This window comes from Caretta caretta, chromosome 22, assembly GCF_965140235.1.
Source record: "Caretta caretta isolate rCarCar2 chromosome 22, rCarCar1.hap1, whole genome shotgun sequence".
Classification (NCBI taxonomy): domain Eukaryota; kingdom Metazoa; phylum Chordata; order Testudines; family Cheloniidae; genus Caretta; species Caretta caretta.
The window spans coordinates 18,260,622-18,287,467 of record NC_134227.1 but is presented as its reverse complement, the minus strand read 5'-3'; the positions used below and the strand labels follow the sequence as shown (position 1 = coordinate 18,287,467).

The 26,846-nt window shown below is 45.3% G+C and overlaps 1 protein-coding gene across 2 annotated transcripts; it reads right to left on the bottom strand.

Moving 5' to 3' along the window:
* Positions 1–185: 185 nt before the first annotated feature.
* Positions 186–26,519, bottom strand: HOATZ (HOATZ cilia and flagella associated protein). 2 transcript variants are annotated; one of them, XM_048827397.2, is made up of 7 exons: positions 26,194–26,516; positions 21,840–21,878; positions 20,873–20,934; positions 11,689–11,748; positions 9,644–9,696; positions 4,312–4,572; positions 186–326 (listed from the first exon to the last, which is right to left on the bottom strand). In XM_048827397.2, exons 1-6 carry the CDS (start codon positions 26,366–26,368, stop codon positions 4,515–4,517), a joined length of 447 nt encoding a protein of 148 aa, XP_048683354.1. In that variant the 5' UTR covers positions 26,369–26,516; the 3' UTR covers positions 186–326; positions 4,312–4,514. The 2 variants fall into 2 exon arrangements, with proteins under 2 accessions (XP_048683354.1, XP_048683353.1); XM_048827396.1 differs by lacking the exon at positions 186–326 and having other exon boundaries at positions 4,232–4,572; positions 11,683–11,748; positions 26,194–26,519.
* Positions 26,520–26,846: the final 327 nt, after the last annotated feature.

Genomic DNA, 26,846 nt, shown 5'->3' with positions numbered 1-26,846 from the left:
CCTCACCCCAGGGAGCTAGATTGACAGGCTGCACAAACTAGGGAGAGACCCTCTGCCCACAACCCCTAAAAGCTATGGACAGAACCTCCCATCAGAGGTGTTGAGGACTCTGTTCTCTGGGCACTTTTAAGCATCTGCTTTGGGACAAAAAGAAAATATGTAGGGATTTTGTTTCAAACACTGACTTTAATGGGATAAATGCTGAGTCTGCATTTTCCTCACTGTCTGTTATTTCCTGATTGGGAAGTTGGTGTGCATCTGTTTCCGGGCCCATTGACTCTTCAGCTGAGGGTCAAATTCTCCATGCCTGAGATGGTTTCCAGGTGCTGCAGACAGGGACAGAGAATTACAAAGAATGAAATGTAGGAAAACTCAAGAGCACTATTGCCTGAATGGCACTGATACACAAAGTTGTGAATTCTCAATTTTTTAAGAAAAACACAAATTTTAATAAAGAAAATTAAAACCCAGGCTCATTCTTTTGGGCCCAGTTGGAGAAACTTTTCAATGAAACAATTATCCAAAAATCAATAAATATTAATTTTTTAAAAGGCCTTTTAGTAAAACTTGCAAGCTTTGTACTCCATATCGCCAGTAGTCAGGAAATGCAAAAGTTAGGGTTCCAACCGCATTACCTCTGCTGCCTTGCACATCTTGTATAGTTATGTCATGTCATAAAATTACACCGGATGTGTAACGCAGAAGTAATGCTCTTCTAGGAGCTATTCTTTTGCAGTTCCTGACCCTTGGTTTTTAAGGCCCTGATCCAGCAAACATTCAAACACCTATTTATGAACCTATAGTCTCATGAGCAATTTTATGGCTTTAATTATTGTGTTAACACATTTTTAAAAAAAATTAATTTCCTGGGTTTTTAGAAGAAAACTCCTTAAATCCTTTCCATTTTAAGATTCTTCAAAATCCCTAAAGCAAGGCATGTCATTAAGGCAACATAAGCATCCAACCACCTCAAATCCTCTTAAGCTATTCTAAATATCTAGAAAAGCAGAGTGTATAAATTGCCAGGAGCTTGGGCTCTACTCCTAAAATCGGACACATGCCAGCCAAAGCTTCACTTCCTTGAAGCTCCATTGGAACATCTGCTCTTTGAAACACTTTTTGACACACAAAAGGATATCCTGTTTTGGAAGATTTTGTTTGTTTCATGAACAATGAGGTGACCAAAATAATTATTGTGCTTCTAGAAAGTATATAAAAAAATAAACTTCATTGCAGCTGTTGGATATTTTCATACTATAGGTAAAATAATTTCCAATTGCTCTAGAACGTACATACAAGGAGTTTCTTAATGGGTTCAAAGAAAAAATGTTAAAACTATCAGCACGCCTTCCTTGAAGGAAGTGTCAATGTTTACAAGACATTTTGTTGTATTACTGCAGGTGACTGGATATTGTGCTACTCATTCACCATCAGCCCCTCCAAAATCAAATGCACAACCAGAGGTCACACTGCAGCATCTTTAGCAGAAATTATAATTAAAATTCTGCTGATTTTGACAGAAAAATGTCATTAGGGAATGGAGCCCTGATCAAATTTTTTTTGAACAAGCATGAAGTACAAATATTTAAACATCTTATATAATTTGTCTTGCAACAGATCTTAGTCTTCAGTATTTTAAAAATGTGTTAGACAATTCTGTTAACTAATTATGCAGTCCTCGTGACAGTGTTAGCCCCATGCTCCTTCTCCTTACCCAGCATCTGCTTAAACAAACAAACTTTTATTTTCCTTTACATTAAGTGAATTTAGTGCTGATGAAATTTGCCAGACCTATTCAGTTTACAAGTCCATCAGAGTTCAGAAGAGTTATAGCATTTAGAATCTGGCTAGCAAAGCTCCAAAGAATTAAAATCCCTTGGATAAATGTGACCCTAAATCTCTCAATGTCAACTGATAAGGAGGTTACAAGCAAATCCTGATTCTGGTATACCAAAAAAATGTCATGTAATGTGTCAAAGGAAAGCTGGTTTCACACTGGTTATGAATATCATCATGAAATGTATGCACTGCTACTATGGAAGGATATATATTACTGGAAATATGTTCTTACAGTTTGTACCAAGGTGCTAATCAGCAGAGGCAAAAACTGGTTTTCTATCCACTCAAATAAATTTATCCATTTATCTGTTGAAATGTACACTGAGCATTGTCTTGTTCACAATCATCAGCAGGAACAAAACACAGAAGAACAATTGTGAGATTCAACGAGAAGAGAACAGCGGCAGGGGGAAAATAGTATTATCGGGGGTGCACTTCAGAAGGTTTACTGCACTATAGCTGGGTGGACAAGGAAAACACCCTGTTATCCTGCACCTAGGAAGTAAATAGATGGCACATTTACATTAATGAAAAATGGGATCATAACCAGCCTTAGCTGGAAACACTGCAAAAGGCTATGTGTGAGATAAGACTGCTTTAGACAGGAGGTTAGATTGTTTAGTCTCTAGAAAATGTGTATTGATTTGATAGTTAACCATTTTTTCCACCAATAATCTTACTCACTTTGCATCTCTGTTTTGTTAAACTTATTCTTGTTTTCATGACAAATATATCCAAGTACTGTGTGTTCTACAAAGATATAATTCTGGTGTGTATACTGTCCATTTGGGAACAGCTGAGCTGGTAATTCTTTGAGTGTTCAATATAGAAGAGGCTGGATATGACAGGGGAATACTCCAAAGGAATTGGAGACTGAGGTACACTTATTGTTAACCTGGAGGGAAAAGTAAAGGGCAGGCATAGCCCACAGGAGATTGGGCTATGCCAATAACAGGCTAGTAGTGTCAGGGAGCTGACACCCAGTTAAACACAATGCAGTCCTGACCACCCCAAGAATGTCACAATAAGTCACTAACCAAATGACCCAACACTGTCTCTAGTCTATCTTAGCCCCTGTCAGATCCTTTTCATTTCTTTCTAGCCACGATTTTGTTATAGGTGTGTATCATTTTCAGTTCAAATCAGTGCTAGTGGATTCAGGTTTTACACCATATCCATTACTGTAGTATGAGAGTGTCACCCTCTTCTTTATTTTGTTATTTGGCTGAAATTTTAGGGCTAATACCCCATACTTCTGCAAAATGGGGCATAGGATCTTTTTTGACCAGGCATTGCTGGGCCTTACTTTTTAATGGCACATCCAAAAGATGGTACCTCTACTGCTCGGGTAGGAGACTCACTGAGTAGTGCTTCAGAGGGAAAAGTACTTCCAACTCCACCACTATCACCAACTGCACCTACAGGGTTTTTCCCCTTCTGCTCTCCTATTCAAGCACTGGCTACATTAAAATTTAGCATTAATATTTCAAAAGCCAAGAGAGGTTGGTCAGATTTGATAATAGCAATGAAAACTGATGGCTGGACAAAGCTGGTGCTTTGAGTGAGATGCATATTATCTGAGCCAGAGTACAAAATGTGTGTGTCTCCTGAAAGTGATGCAAAGCAATGCTGACTAATTCACAGTACAGAGTCTGAGGAAGTTATAAAAACCTGCCTTCCCTGCAAGTGACAGGAGACTGAAAACATCCCCTTCTAGAACAGGGATTGTAGATACTGGCAATGTCTCTAGTTCCCACCCTACAAAATGTTTTATTGACATTTTTGGGCAGTATTTCCACTTTTTTTTATGCTGACAATCTCCACAAAGATCTCACTGCAACTAGCACTTTCATTTCCTGCACACAGAGAACAAGGGAGGGAACCAAGCCCTTTGTGAAGTGGTCTTGCTGCGCATCAGTGTCAGCTACCAAAAGAAACATTGCAGCAGAGCAAGAGAAAATTCAGAGAGACATAGTGCGCTGTCACAGAAGAGCAGAATGCAAACTAGTGTAACAGGGGTTTGCAATCTCAATGAATTTATGCACTAAATTCAGTTAGAACATAGTTCTGAATCATTGGGAATAAAGCTCCGTAAGGATTATATTTTCCTCGTATTAGGAGAGATAATGAGCCTTAGAGAGAGATGTATAGTCTCTATGATAGAAAGGCCAGTAAAATTTAATATATTATAGTACCATCACAAACAATTACCCTATGCAGCCGCCCTATTTGATCAGATACACAGTTATCACTGTGTTTAGTTTGGTGGAAGAGAGCCAAGACAAAGGAAAAACATGAGGCTGATTAAAAAAACCAAAACAGAACTAGCATTTGTAAAATCATGATACCATAAACAGACATAGCATAATTAATTTCCAAAGTAAATAAAATATTTGCCATTAAAAATCCATTTATTTGGATTAAACATTTATTGCTTTGACTTTTACCCAAACAAAGTACAAAGACATTTACAGCTAGATTGAAGAGCTGCTCCATCAAGTGCATCCATAACTTTTGGCAGAGTATCCCGTGTCTCAACAGGAAGAACTAGAAATGTAATGAAGGCAGGAATGTATGTAGCTTAAATTCCAAAGCAGAATAGGCCTGTTAGCAGGATATCATTCTGAAGTGAAGAGACAAAGACTTTAATCTCCAAGTCAGTCAACTTAATCAAACTATTCAAGGGCTTTTACTGTTTCTTGATCCTCAGTGTCAGAATCGGATATCTTTGCCCTGTTGGAAAGAACAGAACCAGGTCAGCTACAGTACACAAATGAGTGAAGCAGTTCCCGTACTTTAGTTTCAGGTTTTATGCTGACTGCTTGAGGCCACCGCCACACATTTTGCCTCTTTATCCAGTTTTGCAGAGTAAATGCTTCCAATGTTCAGTTTAGTTCAAAATATTTTCAGGTACAGATATTTTGCCAAGCTCTAGACCAGTAGTTCTCAACCAGCACACAGCTGCGGCCCATGTGACATCCTCAGGCCCCTACAGGTAGTATATGGACTGCATCCACACCATGCATATAACAGAGTTGCATTTGTGGCCTACAATGGTAAATAGGTTTAGAACCACTGATCTAGACCAAAAACGTTCACTTGTTGGGGGGAGGGGGGGCACAGAGTTGTTAATTACTATGACCCTGGTCCTGCAATGACTAAACACAGAGGCTTCCCTTAACCCACAATGCATAGTCCCAATGAGACTACTCACTGCGTAAAGTGAAGCATATGTATGAATCTTTGCAGGACAGGGCCTACATGCAATTATTTTAACTTTTGGAACCAAATGATGGAATTTCAAACTGCCTATGCATCTTTAGAAGCATAAGTCTGTTGAAAGTCAATAGAAGATGTGCTCCTAAATAAGTTAGGCTCTTTTGAGGATCCAACCCTTGGACTTTGGGTATGCAGTTACATTTTCATACCCTGTAGAAAACAACATCAAGTTTGTTATGTTTTCTGTATCAGCATGAAAAGCAAAACATTATGGGTAACTAATACCATCAAAACTCAAGACAATTCTCTGTTTAAACAATGTTAGCGTATTTCTATCTAACCGTTGTGCACTGGGATGGCAGCACTATTAGAGTGTCTTAGAATAGCATTGATGGGTGATCATCAGTACAATGTTTCAGAGTAGCAGCCGTGTTAGTCTGTATTCTCAAAAAGAAAAGGAGGACTTGTGGCACCTTAGAGACTAACATATTTATTTGAGCATTAGCTTTTGTGAGCTACAGCTCACTTCATCCGATGAAGTGAGCTGTAGCTCATGAAAGCTTATGCTCAAATAAATTTGTTAGTCTCTAAGGTGCCACAAGTACTTCTTTTCCTTTTGCATGAGTACAATGTGTTTTGCAATGCCTAAGCCCATGGCAGAGTGCTAAAGGTGTTCAGGAGTTTGTGTAAAACGCATGTTGGTTTAATATCTTTTTCTTGCACTTCTTTTGCATAATTATTAACTCCCTAGAGCACCACATCTTTACATGGTGTTTTACAGAGATTTTAAAAGCATGTGGTCTCTACCCTGAAAATTTTACAATCTAGATATAACTCTAGGGTTATGAGCCTGAGTGACAGGGAGGACAGTGGAGTTCTCAGCAGTGATGGAGAAAGGGATTCACAGGAAATGTGAGAAGTTCAGGTGTTGCCACATTTAGTTTCAGCAAGTGGGAAGGTGTCCAGGAAGAGGTGCCTGTGAAAGAGGAAGAGAAGCAAGCCTAGACAGAAGGGGTCAGTGACCAACCTAGAGATGATGACAACTGACTGCAGACTCCAATTCCAGTTCACTGTTCTGATATTTAAACCTCTCCATGCAACTGAACCTGAGAAATCCCTTCTCCCTTAGCAATCACATCTACACCTCACTGGAATCATGAAACAACTGATTAAACGGGGAAGGCTCAGGAGCATGGTAGGCAGAACTTTCACAGCAGCTGGACCAAGGCTATCTAGAGTCCAGCCTTAATATCTCATGCAAGAAAGAATAGCTATGGTCCACACTACATTGAGTTTGCTCTCTGACTTGGCTTTCCTTTGATAAGCTCTACAGATGGACACATGCACAAAATGGCTAAAGATATAAGACCGAATAGACACACACATTTTGCACCAGTACAACTATATTGGTTAAGGGTGAGTGGGGTTTTTTTTTTTTTTTTTTTTTTTTGTAAACTGAAATAATTATAGACCAGTACAATCCCAAAATGGATGCTGTTATACCAGGATAGGGATGCCTTATACTGATACAACTTTTTCCCCTTCCAGTATGGGAATTAGCTATACTGCTCTAAGCACGGTTATATTGGTACAACTACAGTCACACGAGGAGGCTTGTACTGCTATAGTTAAAACAGTTTAATTAAGCAGTACAACTTATGTGTCAACAAGCTCTTATTTAAGCAAAAAAAAAAAAAAAAAGCAGTCCAGGAAGAACTATTCAAACTATTTCCCCTACCGGCTAGGAGCAAGAGAGGCGGATTTCTATTTTTAAATACTTGAAGGTGAAAGGCTATATAAATACAGACAGACCAAGCATGGGAGCTGAGGAGGTCAGCATGGGGGCAAACAGAGCGGGAGAAAGGAGATTCACTTTAAAGATATCACTAAAGGCAGAAAGACTCAGGAAAAGAGTGAATTCTGCCGAAGGAAGATTAGTAGGATTTAGACATTGCATAGCTCCCTGGAAATAGGAAATATTTTCCACTGTACATCTGAGCTATCACTGGAAACAGGAATCATCTCAGCCAATAAAGACTATAAATGTTTTAAAAGATATTAGTGAAATTGATATGATCATTGATCATTTCTTAGTGACAAGCATTAGAAGACTTAAATTTACAAGTATTCTAATGAAATACAGAATCAATCATAGAACTGGAAGAGACCTCCAGAGGTCATCTAGTCCAGTCCCCTGCACTCATGGCAGGACAAGTATTCTCTAGACCACGATATGAATCTAGACTATGATACGACTCTATAGCTTCCACTCTGAGCTACTGAGTATATTTATTTAAGCAAACTCACCCAATGTTCTGTTTGAAGGCAGAGTTAAAGCAAATGTTTTTTTAAAAGGTTTTATATGGTAATAAGCTGAATTAAACTTCAGTTCTCTCTGTGGGGCCTAATCAGCTGTCTGAGAAAAATGCTTTCATTTGAATTATCTAAAACTCATTTAAAGGGAGAAATTGCTGAATCAAGGATTGTGAGATACCAGGTCAGCTTTTCCACAGATGAGATTTTTAAGATGGGTTTTAGAAATAAAGGACAACGTTGTAGAAAATGCAGCTATTTTCTTGAACTGGTTGAGTGCTGCCTAAGAAACATGGATCAAAATGCATTTTGGAACTGCTGATGTGAGCATGTTCCACAGGAACACCAGCTTTTCAGAGCAACATTACATTTTCTGGCATCAGGAAAGGAGAATCGGCAACTGCTACTATTTATCATTTGTGCTGTGGTAGTGCCTAGGAGCCCATTGTACTAGGCCCTATACAAACAGAACAAAGACTGTAAACTCCTCAGGGCAGGGACTATCAATGAGAATGCCCCCAAACTACAGAAACAGAGCACAAATATTACATGAGAGAATAAAATATACTGTGTGAAAATGCGAAATACCCATGGTTCCTCTTAGTACTCTATAGATATAGGACTGCCTGGAGGAAATGGTAAGACTCCCATCTGCAGTGTAAGAGCACTGCACTTTGTACCTTTAGGCTGAGAGCTTTCCAATGTTCACACACAGTGACCTCAGAATTCTCCCAATTGAATTCTTTTGGGCTTTTAGTGGAAGTGTTTTAGTTACATCAGGTTTCAGAGTAGCAACCGTGTTAGTCTGTATTCGCAAAAAGAAAAGGAGTACTAGTGGCACCTTAGAGACGAACCAATTTATTTGAGCATAAGCCTTCGTGAGCTACAGCTCACTTCATCAGATGCTGTAGCTCAAGAAAGCTCATGCTCAAATAAATTGGTTCGTCTCTAAGGTGCCACAAGTCCTCCTTTTCTTTTTAGTTACATCAGTAAGTGAGCCCTTATTTACTGATGCTGTGAAATTCTCTTGTAGAAAGGGATACACAGGTGCAGCATGTGTTGTATTACAAGAAGCAATGCTTTTACTGTTCACAGCTATCTCAACTCTATCCTTGAGTGTGTGGACATGTATCAGAAAATAAACTGCACCTAAGATTGTATATGTTGGCCCTGTGGGGATTTCAGAATATTTGGGGTGGACAGTGATGGGTGGATAGGTAAAAGCAAGTTCTTTATTATTTCTCTATACACAGTGAAAACATATTAATGGACGGACAAAAAAGAAACAACCGCACAATCGTGTAAAAGGACCTGATATTTCATCTTTAATTTAGCAGCATCTTTTGTATACAAGGTCAGGTTTAAACTGTTTTTTTTATCTAATTAAATGAGATTTCCTTTTACAAAGACAGATTTTTATATTTTCTGTTCCTGTCTGATAGTCGTCTCTAACCAAAACCTGCTGACAAAGTTCAGTTGTGGGAGTTTTCTAACCTTCATCAATTGTTGGTTTCCGAAAGGAACAGTAATGTGACCTTAAACTTAAGCTTCTGCTCACACAGTAGATTAAATCTCCCACTCCCTATCTGATATTTTCTGGCTCCTGTTTATTTATACAGATGCTCACTCACAATGGGAAAGAAGAGTACTGATATCACTCGGGAGATTCCATTCCAGGGCCAGAGAGGAAGCTGTTCAGCAGAATGAAAAATCAGATCCTCAGCAACCTCAGTCATGAGGTTGGTCACAACTCTCACCAAGTTTAGGAATCGCACTTTTGGATTGGTTAATTTAATCCAGTATCCTATCCACAGCAGAAATTCTCTTTAGGGCATTTCATCCCTCACCTTTGCAAAAGTCTTCAAATATTCTTAAAATGCTCCAGTTTTAGGGCTAGATCTTGAACTATCTGCATGGGCCTAGAGCCTCCAAGGCTTCAATGCGGCTCTGCAATGATGTAGGGATGCCCCCAGGAAGATCCATTTGCAGGATTTAGCCCTTCATTTCCAGTCTCACAAACACTTGGGTACATGGTCAATTTAAAAGGGCTTTTCTCTTCACTAGCCTCTGATTCTCTAAAACATGAGTGTGAGAAATCTGATTATCTTTTTTTCAAAACAGTAAAAATGATTGGAAAACATTATGGCCCAGAGAACATTTCTGTGGCAGAGCGATCAACCGACAAAAACAGGACTTTATAATGCGAACAGACTTTAATCAGAGCAATATTGCTGGGACAGAGTGATAGCCTTATAATAAGCAGTTACATTACCTTACTTGATGTGTTTTGGTCTTTGGTTTATGCAGACAAGAAATCTGTTCTTTCTAAGAAACAAAAGAAAGATTATTTAGAATTTGTTTTCATTCATTCTAAATTTAGTTTGCTCATTCTGAAAAACTGCATTATACAATCACAGAAATACAATATCAACAAGCAGATCAGATGCTTTTGTAAATTACTACCATAGCTAGTCTGATTATTCTAGCATATATAATTTATTCATACAAAACAAAGCAAAAAGCAGCAGATGAAGAGATCCTCATTAATAGACACCCTCTGATACATACTTGTAGCAATTCAGCTCTTATACGTACGAAATGTCATTTTGATCAGTCCCTTGTGGCAAGCTTAGTTTTAACTGACTGAATCTGGAAATTGTCTTGTAACACAGATATGCATTATCCTGGATTTTAATGAATTTTGTGAAAAGGAAGTACTTACTTTGAACCACTTTACAATCCTGAAATAAATGAGAGAAGAAAAAGGACTCTTCTGCTCTTAAAACCATTTTACTCCTAAGATGAAGATTTCATCTATGAAAGACTTTTATGATACCTTGCTTTCTAAGTCACTGTTTTGTTACATTAAATCATTACATTTATCTGCCTAAAATCTGCAGTTTTGCTCTTCTGTGCTAGAATGTCACTGTATTTAACAATCAGGATGCATGGCTCTTCAGCAGAAGAAATTTTGGTCTTATACGGCCTCTGAACTCACACATCAATCACCTCTGTAGGAAGATTTCAGAGTAGCAGCCATGTTAGTCTGTATTCGCAAAAAGAAATGTAACTCACGAAAGCTTATGCTCAAATAAATTTGTTAGTCTCTAAGGTGCCACAAGTACTCCTTTTCTTTCTGTAGGAAGAGAATACTTTGGTCATACAGAAAACCCTCTTGTTCCAGTTCCTTCTGTTTCTCCTAAATATCTGGCTAATCCACACAAAAGCTTTCCAAATCAATAAATCTAGTTTATGCTACTTATAAGAAAAAAGCTAAAGGGATTTCCCACCCTCAGAAAATTGGTTTATAAAAAGGATCCTAGTGTGATAACATATGCCAAAACTATGGCCAGTTTTATGGTTCCCATATAAATCTCTGGTAATAGGGTGTTATAGTGGGAAAGCCAACAGATAATGAAAAATAAAGTTAATTAAAAATAAAACTGACAGGCTGTAAAGATTAGTCTAGCTAAATTAATTGAGAAATTTAACTACTTTGTGAAATGTGGTTGTATTAAAACGAACTGAAGTGTTGCTTCTGTGACTCATCCTTAAGTTTAATATTGTATATTTCATTTCAGTTCCATTATTAGTAGCCAAACAACTATAACAAAACGCTGCTGCCAAGATCATCTTCCTTGCCCACTGACCTGACAATATCACCCCCTTCATAAATCCTTCCCCTAGATTCTGCCTTCCAAATCCAAGCTCTCTTCCAGGCCTCCTAGGCCTAGCACTTACTCATCCTTGTCTCTTTTCCTATTGCCTCCCTGTCAGCAATGTGAGCCTCAACACCATCTGCTTCTCTCACAAGCATCTCCATACCTTCTTCCATGCTACCCCTAATGCCCGAAACATCCTTCCTGAGCAAAAGCACATTTAAATCCCTCCTGAAGACCCTCTTCTACCAGGATGCCTCAAAAAGAATGGAACCTGGGCACCTAGGTATAAGAAATATAATTGTCTGACAAAGATTAACCCCAGCCCCAAGATCTGGCCAAGTAACCCCTTGACCATATGTGTGTGTGTGTGTGTGTATGTGTATATACGGTACCAATTTCCTTTTCCCACTGTCTTTTGGATTACAAGGGGAAGAAGACATATTTTACTTCCTTTTCCCAAAGGTCATTAATATTCATACTAAAGTGCATCTGTTTTCCAAGACTATTCTCAGACTAGATAATCTCCAATTCTATCAGTATCCCCTCACCAGAGTATGTTGTTTCCTAGTACCTGCTGTATTATAAGAAGTGCCAAGGAAGGACTGCTCTTGAGACAGACATGTTAAAGATGAATATGAAAAATAACCACCCTTACTGTAATCCTCTCTTCTCTTTGTTTCCACAGTAAAGCAAGTATTTCATCCCTCCTCATGGCCTGAGAGAAAACATATTTACCATTTTAAGTCCAGAGAAATTAATTTAAACTCATCTGCATCTTACAGCTTCACAATAAACATTTGATTTCTTAATGGAGCAGAGAGCTAGAATAAATATGTAACAAGTACATTAGGAGATATTTTGTCAACTAAGCAGTTATTTCACAGCATTTTTCCATGATCCAGAAAGTCTGATCTTAAAATACTGAGAGTTTTCTGTTCCTAGAATGATGTAGAGATATATGAAGAAAGCCATCTGTGTCTTGATCCAGGATGAACCACTCCAAGTGGTGAAGTAAACACATTTACAAACAAAAGTTAGCAAACAATACTCCCTGTGTCTCTTCAAAACTGCAGAATAAGGATTATTTTGGTCTCCCATCCAAAATAACCCACATCAAACCTGTGTAGCTTGAAAGATGTGACAGGATCACATCCAAGGCAGAAGACACCTTTTATTGTGACACAACTTCTTCGGTGCAAGCAATTCTCTCCCACTCTAAGGCAATGTTTTAAAAAGTCAGAGGGTGAAATCCTGGCTTCACTGATGTCAAGGGAAATCTCCCAGTGACTTCCATGGGCCCATGATTTCATCCAGAGTAGTGAAACATGCAAATACTTTTTGCTTATTTTTCATTAACAGTCTTGGTTCTTCTGAACTGTAAAAAGATAAGTTCACGTCCCAGAACTTGTTAAAACCATTCCCTCTCTAAAATACCAGCTGCAAAGCAGAACGATTGCATGATGAACAGTGCAACAATTTCTACTCAGACCAGTTTAATACTTGGGTTTCCAGGCACCCATATAAATCAAAATACTTCTAACACACAAATAATCAAATGCTTTTTGCTTGCTGGAAATGAAGAACAGACTTTCTACTCTTCCTGCCCCACCACCTCTCTAGCTTGAAATTGTTTAAGCTGGGTAAAAAGCATATTAAACTGTGCTGAGACATTCCTAGTAATTTGTTATGAAACAGACATTCCAATAAGTATTCTGGGAAATCTCCGCCACTGATGCCAGAGAATAACAAATTACAGAATGTGACTAACACCAAAGAGTTCTCACTTCATAACTCCTTTTGGGTTAAAACCCAATGTTTACAAAACTAAGGAAGTAAAATCTGATTTGAAAACCTCTTTATTCAGTGCCCATGTCATTCCCCGTTTCTTTCAATACCAGAGCGGAGACTCACACGGAATTGTAAGTATCTGAATATTAAACAGACCAAAATTTCACCTACAGTCTCTAATCACTAGTAAAAACACAATGAATCAGAAATTGCTTTCTGTTACCCAAGCAGCTAATGCTAGATAGAGCAAGGGATTTTTCAGGAAAAAACAAAATAGAAGATCTAGCTATTGGAGCAGGGTAAGGAAAAATAGGGATAAACAGCACTGGAGATGTTTAATCAGCAAAACCAAGATGCTCAATGTTGATTTATGGTTTAAACACAGGAATATGTTAGTACCTATCACAGGGAAGTAAAAGGAGACAAAGGATTCCTGCCAAGAGAGGATGGAAGAGGAGGGAAGAGGATGCTCAACATTCCTTAAGGAATCATTTAGGGTACATCTTCACTGCAAAGGTAACTCAGGGGCCAATCACCCTTAGTTAGCCTAGCCCAGGCATGAGCAGCCACACTGCAAAGCCCTACTTGAGCTATGGGTGCTGTGCTCCCCTGTGCCTATCACTATGACTTCTGGGGGCATCTCTATGGCTCTTCGTGCTGCAGTGAGCTGAGCCACTCTGATTTTTTCCCAGTTAGGTGTGGTAGAACTTGTCTGTCCTTCTAGGCACACAGGGGAAACTGTGGGAAAGCACTGAAGGACTATCAGCACAAGAGTGCTTTAGTCACCCATTGCAAAGTCCGTGGTTTACCAGCCCAAGTGAGAGCAGCATCTGGGTTTTAACCCACAGCCCCACCCAGGCCAACAAGCTTGGGTTTAAAAGCACCTCTAAACTTGGGCAAGAGGGTTGTTGTCTGTGGCCAGTATGGGTTAGGGAGCAACAGCCAAGTAAAAGACAGAGTTAACTGCAACGAAGACAGACCAATAGCCTCTGCCAGTATATTAATACCCAGCTACCGAAAGAAAACTCCTGAAGCCAGCTCGGATTCTTTTGTCTGACCACAATTTCCTCTGCACAGTTTGAGCTTTCTGCTTATGTAATTTCCAGCCCTTGAAAAAAGTCACTTGTTCAACAAACCACTTCAAATTTTAACCAACTTTAAACCTAGCCAAAAACGTTACCATTGATTTACGGAACAGTTCTTTTTAAAAATACGGCCGGTAGGAAGAGATCCAAGACTAAAACTAGTCCATTTTGGGGTGCGGATGCCCCAATATAACACCTAGACATTATTCTGGAGTCTGAACTTACATTTTACTATTTATTTTCCTTTACTAGAAAGGAAAGCTAAATATGTGAGGCTGTAAAAAAGAGGGGGACGAATCTATACCTCAGTACACAAAAAAGGGATTGTATTGATAAACACCAGCCAGCGAAGGTGAAAGAAAACCCTAGATGCTATTTGAGTTCAATTCCCTTTCTGCCGGGGTGGCTTTATGAACACAAATATTAAAAACAAGAGGAAGCCAACCCTGTTCAAGTTTGGCAGTCAAACCTGAACATGCTGGGACAAGGCACAATGGCCCAGCGTGTCAGAGGTTACAAGGAGAGCTCAGTTCTGAGCTATCACATGGAAGATATGGGGAGGTGGGGCTATAAAAGAAAAGGCGGTGAGCAACGGCTGCCCCAGCCTTTACAGAAAACTGGGGAAAGGGCAAACCCTTTCACCCAGGTTGCTGCAGCTTCTCCTTTGCTTTAGTAACCCAGATGATCCATGTGATAACTAGGGAACCTTGGCTCTCCTTGTAATCCCATTATGTGCTGGGCCTCTGTACCTTGTCACAATCAGGCCAGGTTTGACTGCCAAATCAGCAATAATGCCAACTGGAAGGAGGGCAGTGTCCTGACACTTCATTAACTCCACCTTGTGAAAGTCTCTTCCAGGCCCTCAAGTTATCTTCAATGCATTTGCCAGCCATGCTGCTCTGTACTCTAGGTGAATAAATTCTTGATGTGATCTACACCACTATCAAAGTATCCAATGGTCACATTCAGACCTACAGCACTAACTCAGAGATGAGGTAGAAGACAGCAGTCTGAGACCAAGATTGAAGGAGAAGAAGTGACCAGTTTAAAAAGCATTGCGTATCAATATGTCTGAATATATTCAGACAGGCTAGGTTACCTGATGTTAGGCACACTTAGACTGACTCCCTTAGACCTGCAGTGCTTGTAATTTCTTAGGTAATCAGATAATAATCTAAAAACACTAGAAATAAATGAATTACATACTAGTCCAGTGTAATAAATGTTTTAAAAAAATATACACCAGCTATGTTTTTGCGCACATTACTCCAGTTTCATTAAAATTAACTGGCTAATTAAAACAACCTTTTTCAATGAATGCATTTCACTGTGAGTTTGTGAAATTACAGTGTAATGGTTATATCTTGACTTGATGCTTTTTTGAAAATTCTTACTTTATACCTTACTTAGGGAAAAATTCTCTTCTCAGATCCGCATTGCCGATCTCACCTTCCATATTTTGTTCTTCCAATGAGACGCCTCCCCATACAGAAAGAACATTACATCCAACTCAAGATCTACCAGGTGGATTTGAAAGGAAAATTTTACCTTTGTCTAATAATTTAAAATGGTAGTCTTATTCTGTTCATATCCCTGGATTTATTGGAGGCTAGTACTTGGTCTTGCAGTTGTATAATTTGCTCATTAACATTTCTCAACTGCACCTAAAACTGAAGGATGTGCAAAGCTGCACTATCTTGATTTCATCTAGTTGCCGAATTTTTAGAAAATGAACTGAATATTCACTGAAAAGGACTACACTGCCCTGTTAATCCAATTTTCAAAAGGTAAGCCTAATGCATGCTAATAGATTAAACGCATTACCAGGTTATTAACTGGAAAGAGGAGAATTGCTGAGTTGCAAGAAAGAGCTGCAGACCTCAGCACCTTTACACACCTACTGCTGATTGCTTTCATCTGGCCTGCTTCCCAGGCCTAAAAGATAAGCTTTTCCAAAACCCCCAGCCCCAAACATTTTACTAAAGTAAGGCTACCAACGTTATCATAATATTGAATGTTATTTGCTTTTGAGCTAGCTTCCTATTAATTGGATCCATAGTGAACATATGCAGTACTGTACTAATTTACCATCTTTATTGTTGGTAAATGCAAAAAAAAGCTTACTTCTATTGAATGCTTCAGCATCTAGAAAGCAAAAGTACAATGGGGTGTCCGTCATTATACGCTAACTGTGTATGTATGTGTGAGAGAGAAGTGTGACAGGTATCTGGATACTTTTCAAGTACAGTAGGTGAGTTAACAAGACTGAATCATGTAAATCCTAGTGTCTTCTTACATTCAAAAAATGTTATTTGAACAGATTAAAAAAATTTGAGGATTTTAAGGGTCATAATTGTTAATTTGTATTCCACTAGGACCAAAAGGGCCTGAATGCAAACAGGGCCCCATTGTGCTAGGTGCTGTACAAAACACATAATAAAAGTCAGTCCAGGCCCCAAGGAGCTCACAATCAGCCAAACAAGCTTCTTCCTAAATGCATGATCTTTTAAACAACAGTAAAGTCTATTATTGACTAGTCTCATGGATGAAGTGTTCTTTTAAATTAAAAAAAAAAAAAACCAACAACAAGCTACAAATCTTATATCCAATTCTTCAAAACTTTACTTTTATCATTCAAAACAACCACCAAATAGACTTTGCTTGTCATGAGATTCGTCCAGAATATGAAATAAAAATTTTAAATGCACATTAGCTTCTCTTCTTTACTAAGGCGTTTTAACCATACACAGGTATGTCAGCACATGAACAGCACACAGCATGTCTCAAAACCTCCTCCCTGATTAGGGACAATACAATCAAAGGAGCCATTATGGTCTGAGAGTCAAAATCGATCAAACAAAGAGAGGTCTTGCAATAGAGCTGTGCAAATGTTTTCTGGCAATTCCAGAGGGGGGGCGGAGGGAGGGGAGAGGAAGAAGGGGAAAATCAGATCCACCCAAAAATGAATATTTCTGAAATTGTTAGCAAACTTAAGAGTCAAAAACCTTGGTTTGGGATTGAAACATTTGGTTTGGATTTTGACCTTATTTTTAAGTTTTCCATTTTTAAAATTAAATGGAAGGAAATCTCAAAACAAGTTGTTTGGAAGAATAAAACAGAATCAAGACAGATGTGACTTTTTTCTTTTCGTTTTTTAAAGCTGAAAAACAAACAAGTCATCTGGAAAATTCAACACAAAGTCGCAAAAATGTTTCAGATGACCTGAATCTGCTTTTTTTTTTTTTTTGGGCCAGTAAAAGTTTTGGTTCAAAAATTTCAAAAGTGAATGCAGCCTGTAGATGCACATTGCATGAGAAACCATTACAGTCTTTCATATTTATTCTTGCAGCGCTGAGATAGTGATTAATAGCCCCAACCCTCCCAACAAATAGGTGAGTAACTTTGGTCAAATGAACAGTTCTACTGGCTTGTTGAATGGTATACCTCATCTCCAGCCTACCACACATGTGCTCCATGATCTGCATTGGCTCCATGCTGGTTTACAGGCAGATATTGGAGGTGTTGGTTTTGACCTCTAAAGCCTTAAGGGTACAGCAACATGGCAAGCAGAGCCCCCGTGCTGCGAGTCTCAGAGCCCAGGTCTACAGATACAGACTCACACTACAGCGCTAAAAATAGCGGTGCAGATGTTTGGGCTTGGGCTGGAGCTAGAATTTGCCTACAAAATTTGAACTGAATTAGGCAAAGGCTTCTTGACTTAGGACAGTCTAAAAATACAGCTGGGATATAAACTTTCATGCTTCAGGGTATAAGACAACTACTAACTGACAGGGGTTAGGCAGAAACATTCCCCACAGGCAAGTTATTACATAATCATCTACTATGGATTTCTCAGATTTTTCTCAGATGATGCATCTGTATTGACTACTGCCAGAGACAGGATAAGGGAGTAGACAGACCAATGATCAGATCCAGCATGGCAATTCCCATATTCCTAACCACCACCACCACCCCACCCCAAACTTGCATTAATTTGCAAAACCCCTGTATATAAAATTGTTAAATCAACATGCTGCATAACAAGGAGAAATAAGTAAACCCCACACTTGGACCTGCACTCAAATGTTAATATGCTTGGAATTTAATTTTGAAAGTGGATGCAATACTTTTGGTCTTTAAAAAAAAATGGTCCCCTTGAACTGATTAATTCTCTGTAAATACTATGGGCTAGCTAAATTCTTAGAAATACCAGATCTCAGGTGGGTAAGGGGAGCATAAGTGACAACATGCCACCTTTCCACCCACCTGATATTGGGGCATCATGGACTCAACTCCATTCTACAGCACAACTTGGAGCAGCCTTACGGTTGCTCTAAGTTCCACCAGTTGGGGATGACCCTGGAAGGACTGTTAGGCAGGTAGGGATCACTGAAGCAAGGCAGCCAGGTGGTACAGAGTTAGATGTGTTGGCTTTTTACTACCTGGATATTTCCCTATGCCAGGGGAATACCCAGCTTGCTGTTTAAACCCATCTTCCACCCCTTTGCACCAAGCAAACAAGCGGAAGGATTCACCCTTATGTTTTGGTGTAATCTTAATATTTAGCGTCCTGATTATTTTAGTGTTTTAGTGTTTTCTACACCATGGCACTGTGCATTCTGCAAACAACCCATTGTTCATTATATACAGAATATTCTATATAATCTACTTGCTTTCCATTGTAGAAACCTTTGTATGTCCCAGAGTTGTGCTATTATCAGCTTGGCAACAATTTTTTTTTAAAAAAGGAAAAGTCACAAGCAGCATGTTAAAGCAAACATGTAACAACTTTCAGAAATTATATTAATAAATTTATAAATGCACTCCAACTTTGCAATTTATGCTTTTTTCTTAAGTCGACTTCAGCTACAAGGAGTTAAATGTTTGATGTTAATATTACAAAAAAAACAAACCAGTCCTTACTGAGACGATGGTTTTGCTGCAGTAGGATAATTAGCTCCTTTTTCAATTCGATAAACAACTCGCACTCTGTGCTGTTTAAGTTCCTTCATTATTTTCAATTTTATGTTTTTAATAAAAGTACTAGCTGTACTCCAGATTTAAAATGCAATTTAATTATCCCAATTCCTTTGTTAAAGGGATAACAGATAAAAAGCCTTTCTAAGAGGCACTACTAAAAAGCAGATTTGTTTTATGGCTCCAAATGGACTTCAAACCATATTTATCTATTGTAACTGTGCAACACTATGTACCAACATATACAGGAAGAAAAATTGCTCTTCAGGATTGCCATGGGGTTTTTCATAGAATCATAGGACTGGAAAGGACCTTAAGAGGTCTTCTAGTCCAGTAGCCTGCACTCAATGCAGGACCATTATCTAGACTATTCCTGACAGGTGTCTGTCCAACCTGCTCTTAAAAATCTCCGATGAGTGCGAACTTGGGACATTTACATTCACATATATTGTTTGCTTGCACCCTGTTTACCAAGTGATCCAGATAGCCCTGAATCAGTGATTTGTCCTCTTCACTATTTACCACTCCCCCCACCCCAATCTATTTTTGGGTCATCAGCAAACTTTATCAGTGATGATTTTATGCTTTCTTTTCAGTCATTGATAAAACTATTAAATAGCATAGGGTCAAGAACTAAATCCTGCAGGAACTCACTGGAAATGCACCCACTGGATAATGATTCCCCATTTATAATTACATTTTGAGATCTGTCAGTTAGCCAGTTTTTAATCAATTTAATGTGCCACTTGAACTTTGTATCTTTTTTTTTAAAAAATATAATTGTGTGTGGTACCAAGTCAAATGCCTTACAGAAGTCTAACTATATTAGGTCAATACTACTACCTTGATCAACCAAATTTGTAATTTCACTAAAAATAATGAGTTCAGGTTAGTTTGACAGGATCTGTTTTCCACCAACCCATGCTGATATGCAGTAAATTACATGACCCTTTATTCCTTCTTGATTAATCAAGTCCCATATCAGTCACTCTGTCATCTTGCCCAGGATTGATGTCAAGCTAAGAGGCCTAAAATTTCCCAGGTCATCCTGTTTACCCTTTTTAAAAAATTGACACATTAGCTTCCTTCCAGTCTTCTGGAACTTCCCCAGTGATCCAAGACTTAATTTAAAAAACAAAACAAACAAAAACCCACCAAACAGAACAACCAACATTAATGGTCCAGTGAGCTACTCAGACAGTCTAGTACACAGGTTATCTGTACCTGCTGCTTTAAAAAGCTCTAATTTCAGTAGCTTGTTTAACATCCTCCAGAGGTATTAGTGGAATGGGAAGTGTTAGAAGCGCTATATAATGAGACTATATCATCTGTTTTTCCCCAGATACAGAACAGAACAAAAATACTTATTCAAAACATCTACCTTTCCTGCATTGTTATCGATAATTCTACCATTTCCATATAGTAATGGCCCAATACCATTGTCAAGATTCTTTTTCCTTCAATATACTTAAATTCCTTCTTATTGTCCTTAACTCTGGTGATCATATATTTCTCCTTGGGTCCCTAGGTTTCCTTTACCCATTTTCTACATTTATTACGATCAACTTACCCTTCTATTTGTCATTTTTTATGGCTTCCTTCACTTCCCCTCTAAACTATGTCTTTTTTTTTTTTTTAAAACCAGTATAGGCTTCTTCCTTCATTGTGAATTTCTGGGCACCTAATAAGGTGATCTTAACTGATTCCCAATCATCATTCACATTTTTCTGATGAAGTTCTTCCTCCCAGCTGATTTGGCTCATAATTGTTTTCAGATTTGTAAATTTGCCCTATTAAAGCACTGGGCGTGTGTGTTTGTATGTATACCTATAGATATATAAAAATAACCAGTCTAGATTTTATTCTGCGTGCATATTATGTATTATGCACATTCATGTATTTCAACATTATATACACACACATATATAAATAAAACATAAAAAATTTGCACTAGGCACACTCCAGAATCTTTTATTCAGTAGATCCTACCTTCTGAAGATATTTTTCTTTTTCTTCAGCTTTCTGAGCTTCCAGGATTATCTGTTCACTCTCTAAATAAAATAAGAGAGTCACAGGCTATATAGAAAATTAGTGCTAGACAAGCTTTTGAATAAGGATTCAGAATAGCAAGCACTAAGACCTATACAAATGGCATGTGATACGGAAATCTGAGACTTGACTTGTTCTCAGTCATGGTTACAGCATCATTATGGAAATGCAGTTTGGCCAGTAACAATAGAAGTGACAGGCATCATTGCAGAACTGTGAACTAATTCACAAGCCTGGTAAGTTTCCTTTGATTTCACATTTTGGAAACTGAGTTGGAGAAGTAAATCCTAACACAGGCCCCTATTCAGAAAGGTACTTAAGGACGTGCCTAACCTGAAGTCAATGGGAGTACTCAACTACCCAGTTGAAATGGGGCTTATGGCCACAATCCTGAAACAAGCACAAGTTTACCTCTAAGCACAAAAATAGCCCCGTTGTTTTCACCACAATTGCTCATAACGTTCACAGGATCAAGCTATATCTGGCTACAGGGCTCTTGGTAAGACTCCTGGGAATCTGGCCCCCATTACCTGAGCTCCTCATGGTCTTTAACACAGTATCCTCACAACACCCTTGTAAGGCAGGGCAGTGTTGTTACCCACAGGTTACAGATGGGAAACTAAGGCACAGTGAGATAAAGTGACTTGCCCAAGGTCACGCAGGATGTCTGTGGCAGAGTAGGAAATTGAACCCAGGTCTCTGGAGTTCAAGGACAGCACTCTAACCACGGGACCATCTTTCTCTTGCCACTAATTGGGGAGAGGGCAGTCTCCTGTGACTCAGCCCCTATAAGCCACTTCCTGGCTAAATTTCCACACTCACACACACACCCCGCCCCACACACACAAAAAACCCCCAAGGTGTCAAGGGTTTAGCAACACGAGAGCACTTGTTATTTTATACTCACTGTTATTGCCTGGTGGAATCTGGAAAGCAATATTTCTCTCTAAAAAACAAAAACCACATAAAGAAGAAATAAAAGATCACTTTAGCCTTGTTGACATACAGCATGATAGGGTTTAAGTACAGGGGTGATTTTAAACAAGTTTAGTTGAAGCAGCAGAAAAGACCACACAGACACTGATTTCACTAACCAAGCTTAGTTCAAGGCAATCAAAAACATGTTTAATTAAATCAAAATACACCCGTTTTAAACCAGAACACAAATGTCCACACTGGAGTTTGCACCAATGCATAAGGAACTTTTCAGAAACACCCCAAAACATTACTTTCAACCTCGTCCAGTTACCAAAGCAGGCGCCTGATCCTGTCAACACCTACACCCATGCTTAACCATAATCATGCAAGTATTTACATTGACTGGAATGGGGCAGCTCATCTGTATCCAATGAAACACAAGTTTAGGCCTTGGCTTGGGCCAACACCTCGAATCTCCAGTGCCTGTGAAGCAAAGGCATATCATACACACCCAATACAGGCAGGCTGGGAGAGGGGATTTGGGTTCTTGGGTTCTACACCAGCACAGAAGAGGTTTTTTTTATAGTGGGGTCATGCAGGGCAAGTGGGGGGTGGGAGGGCATAGCTAAAATACAGCTGGCTTTTGGAACAGAGGCTGCGGGCTCTCAAGGCAGCCCTGGGGAGATAGGAAATAAACAGTCTTAAGGTGAAAAGAAAAGGAGTACTTGTGGCACCTTAGAGACGAACCAATTTATTTGAGCATGAGCTTTCGTGAGCTGTAGCTCACGAAAGCTCATGCTCAAATAAATTGGTTCGTCTCTAAGGTGCCACAAGTACTCCTTTTCTTTTTACGAATACAGACTAATACGGCTGTTCCTCTGAAACCAGTCTTAAGGTGGAGTCACCCCACCCACTACTGGGGAGGAATGGGGGGTCACCCAAGATAGGGGGCAAGGGGAAGGACATGAGGATCACTCACACCCCCCAGCGCAGGGGGGAAAAAAGGGGGGAACGCAGGGTCTCCCCGCAGCGCTGGGGGGGGGGGGAACGAGGGGGGGAGGGGGGTCTCCCCGCAGCGCTGCGGGGGGGAACGAGGGGGGGAAGGGGGGGTCTCCCCGCAGCGCTGCGGGGGGGGGGAACGAGGGGGGGAAGGGGGGTCTCCCCGCAGCGCTGCGGGGGGGGGAACGAGGGGGGGAAGGGGGGTCTCCCCGCAGCGCTGGGGGGCAGGGGGGGAACGCGGGGGGGAGGGGGGGTCTCCCCGCAGCGCTGGGGGGGGAGAGAGAAGAGGGGAGGGGAGGTCTCCCCGCAGCGCTGGGGGGGGAACGAGGGGGGGAGGGGGTCTCCCCACAGCGCGGGGGGGCAGGGGGGGAACGCGGGGGGGGAGGGGGGGTCTCCCCGCAGCGCTGGGGGGGGAGAGAGAAGGGGGGGAATGCAGGGGGGAGGGGAGGTCTCCCCGCAGCGCTGGGGGGGGAACGAGGGGGGGAGGGGGTCTCCCCGCAGCACGGGGCGGCAGGGGGGGTCTCCCCGCAGCGCGGGGGGGGGACAGGAGGGGGGGAGCGCGGGGGGGGGAGGGGGGTCTCCCCGCAGCGCTGGGGGGGGGAGAGGAGGGGGGGAACGCGGGGGGGGAGGGGGGGTCTCTCCGCAGCGCTGGGGGGGGAGAGGAGGGGGGGAACGCGGGGGGGAGGGGGGTCTCCCCGCAGCGCTGGGGGGGGGAGAGGAGGGGGGAGCGCGGGGGGGGAGGGGGGTCTCCCCGCAGCGCTGGGGGGGGAGAGGAGGGGGGAACGCGGGGGGGGAGGGGGGGTCTCCCCGCAGCGCTAGGGGGGGAGAGGAGGGGGGGAACGCGGGGGGGGAGGGGGGTCTCCCCGCAGCGCTGGGGGGGGGAGAGAGAAGGGGGGAGGGGGTCTCCCCGCAGCACTGGGGGGGGGAACGAGGGGGGAGGGGGTCTCCCCGCAGCGCGGGGAGGGAGGGGGGGAACGCGGGGGGGAGGGGGGTCTCCCCGCAGCGCTGGGGGGAGGGGGGGAACGCGGGGGGGGAGGGGGGGTCTCCCCGCAGCGCGGGGGGGGAGGGGGGAACGCGGGGGGGAGGGGGGTCTCCCCGCAGCGCGGGGGGGGAGGGGGGAACGAGGGGGGAGGGGGTCTCCCCGCAGCGCTGGGGGGGGAGAGAGAAGGAGGGGAACGCGGGGGGGGAGGGGGGTCTCCCCGGAGCGCTGGGGGGAGGGGGGAACGCGGGGGGGAGGGGGGTCTCCCCGCAGCGCGGGGGGGAGGGGGGAACGCGGGGGGGGAGGGGGGTCTCCCCGCAGCGCGGGGGGGAGGGGGGTCTCCCCGCAGCGCGGGGGGGGAGGGGGGAACGCGGGGGGGGAGGGGGGTCTCCCCGCAGCGCGGGGGGGGAGGGGGGGAACGAGGGGGGAGGGGGTCTCCCCGCAGCGCGGGGGGGGAGGGGGGTCTCCCCGCAGCGCGGGGGGGGGAGGGGGGAACGCGGGGGGGGAGGGGGGTCTCCCCGCAGCGCGGGGGGGAAGGGGGGGAACGAGGGGGGAGGGGGTCTCCCCGCAGCGCTGGGGGGGGAGAGAAAAGGGGGGGAACGCGGGGGGGAGGGGGGTCTCCCCGCAGCGCGGGGGGGGAGGGGGGGAACGAGGGGGAAGGGGGTCTCCCCGCAGCGCGGGGGGGGAGGGGGGGTCTCCCCGCAGCGCTGGGGGGGGAGGGGGGGGGAGGGGGGGTCTCCCAGCTGCGCTGGAGGGGGAGGGGGGTCTCCCCGCAGCGCGGGGGGGAGGGGGGGTCTCCCCGCAGCGCGGGGGGGGGGAGGGGGGTCTCCCCGCAGCGCTGGGGGGGGAGAGGGGGGGGAGGGGGGGTCTCCCCGCAGCGCGGGGGGGAGGGGGGTCTCCCCGCAGCGCTGGGGGGGAGGGGGGGGGAGGGGGGGTCTCCCCGCAGCGCTGGGGGGGAGGGGGGGAACGCGGGGGGGAGGGGGGTCTCCCCGCAGCGCTGGGGGGGGAGAGGGGGGGAGGGGGGGTCTCCCCGCAGCGCGGGGGGGGAGGGGGGTCTCCCTGCAGCGCTGGGGGGGGAGAGAGAAGAGGGGAGGGGAGATCTCCCCGCAGCGCTGGGGGGGGGAACGAGGGGGGGGAGGGGGGGTCTCCCCGCAGCGCGGGGGGGAGGGGGGGAACGAGGGGGGAGGGGGTCTCCCCGCAGCGCTGGGGGGGGGAACGAGGGGGGGGAGGGGGGGTCTCCCCGCAGCGCGGGGGGGAGGGGGGGAACGAGGGGGGAGGGGGTCTCCCCGCAGCGCTGGGGGGGGAACGAGGGGGGGGAGGGGGGGTCTCCCCGCAGCGCGGGGGGGGAGGGGGGTCTCCCCGCAGCGCTGGGGGGGAGAGGGGGGGAGGGGGGGTCTCCCCGCAGCGCGGGGGGGGAGGGGGGTCTCCCCGCAGCGCTGGGGGGGGAGAGGGGGGGGAGGGGGGGTCTCCCCGCAGCGCGGGGGGGAGGGGGGGAACGAGGGGGGAGGGGGTCTCCCCGCAGCGCGGGGGGGGAGGGGGGGAACGAGGGGGGAGGGGGTCTCCCCGCAGCGCTGGGGGGGGAGAGGGGGGGAGGGGGGGTCTCCCCGCAGCGCGGGGGGGGGAGGGGGGTCTCCCCGCAGCGCTGGGGGGGGGAGGGGGGGGAGGGGGGGTCTCCCCGCAGCGCGGGGGGGGAGGGGGGGAACGAGGGGGGAGGGGGTCTCCCCGCAGCGCTGGGGGGGGAGAGGGGGGGAGGGGGGTCTCCCCGCAGCGCTGGGGGGGGAGAGGGGGGGGAGGGGGGGTCTCCCCGCAGCGCGGGGGGGGAGGGGGGTCTCCCCGCAGCGCTGGGGGGGGAGAGGGGGGGGAGGGGGGGTCTCCCCGCAGCGCGGGGGGGGAGGGGGGGTCTCCCCGCAGCGCTGGGGGGGGAGGGGGGGTCTCCCCGCAGCGCGGGGGGGGAGGGGGGGTCTCCCTGCAGCGCGGGGGGGGGAGAGGAGGGGGGAACGCGGGGGGGAGGGGGGTCTCCCCGCAGCGCTGGGGGGGGGAGAGGAGGGGGGAGCGCGGGGGGGGAGGGGGGTCTCCCCGCAGCGCTGGGGGGGGAGAGGGGTCTCCCCGCAGCGCGGGGGGGAGGGGGGTCTCCCCGCAGCGCTGGGGGGGGAGAGGGGGGGAGGGGGGTCTCCCCGCAGCGCGGGGGGGAGGGGGGTCTCCCCGCAGCGCTGGGGGGGGAGAGGGGGGAGGGGGGTCTCCCCGCAGCGCGGGGGGGGAGGGGGGGAACGAGGGGGGAGGGGGTCTCCCTGCAGCGCTGGGGGGGGAGGGGGGAACGCGGGGGGGGGAGGGGGGTCTCCCTGCAGCGCGGGGGGGGGTCTCTCACGGGTCTGTCGAGGCCGCGGCCCCGCGCGGCCCAGGCAGGACTCCAGCGGGGGCTGCAGGGTCACCGAGTCCCAGAAGGCTTTGGCAAAGGCCACGTCGCGCTCGGCGGAGCCGGCGAAGACCAGCCGCCCGGCCCGCGGGAGGGAGGCGGCGGGGGGGCCCCGCGCCGTCTCCATGGAGCCCGAGAGCCGCCGCGGCCCGGCCCGAGCGGGTGGGGTCGGCCCAGGCCCCCCGGGCAACGCCGGGCCCGGCCTGCGGGGAAGAAGCAGGCGGGCGGGATCGCTGCCCCCGCCCCGCCGCGGCTTGCCCGGCCCAACGCCACCCGACCGGGACCTTGTCTCAAGAGCTCCCAGGCAGCGCGTGCACGGAGCCGCCTCCCCGCCGGGAACGAGCCTCCCTGCCGCGGCGGGCCCCGCTGGAAATGAAAGGCTCCGGGGGGCCGCGGAACGGCCCTTCCCTTGAATTGCCCTGCAGGGGCTGCGAGCCAGGCTTCGGCCTCGCTCAGGAAATCCGGGGGGGCCGGGCGAGGCTCGCCGCGCTGAGTGCTCGGGCCGAGGCGCCGGGCAGTTTCCGACGTTAGTTTACATGACAGCGGTGCTGTAAGAGACGTTCCTCGTCCAAAACCGTGGGGCCCGTGTTACCTCGTGTTCTCAT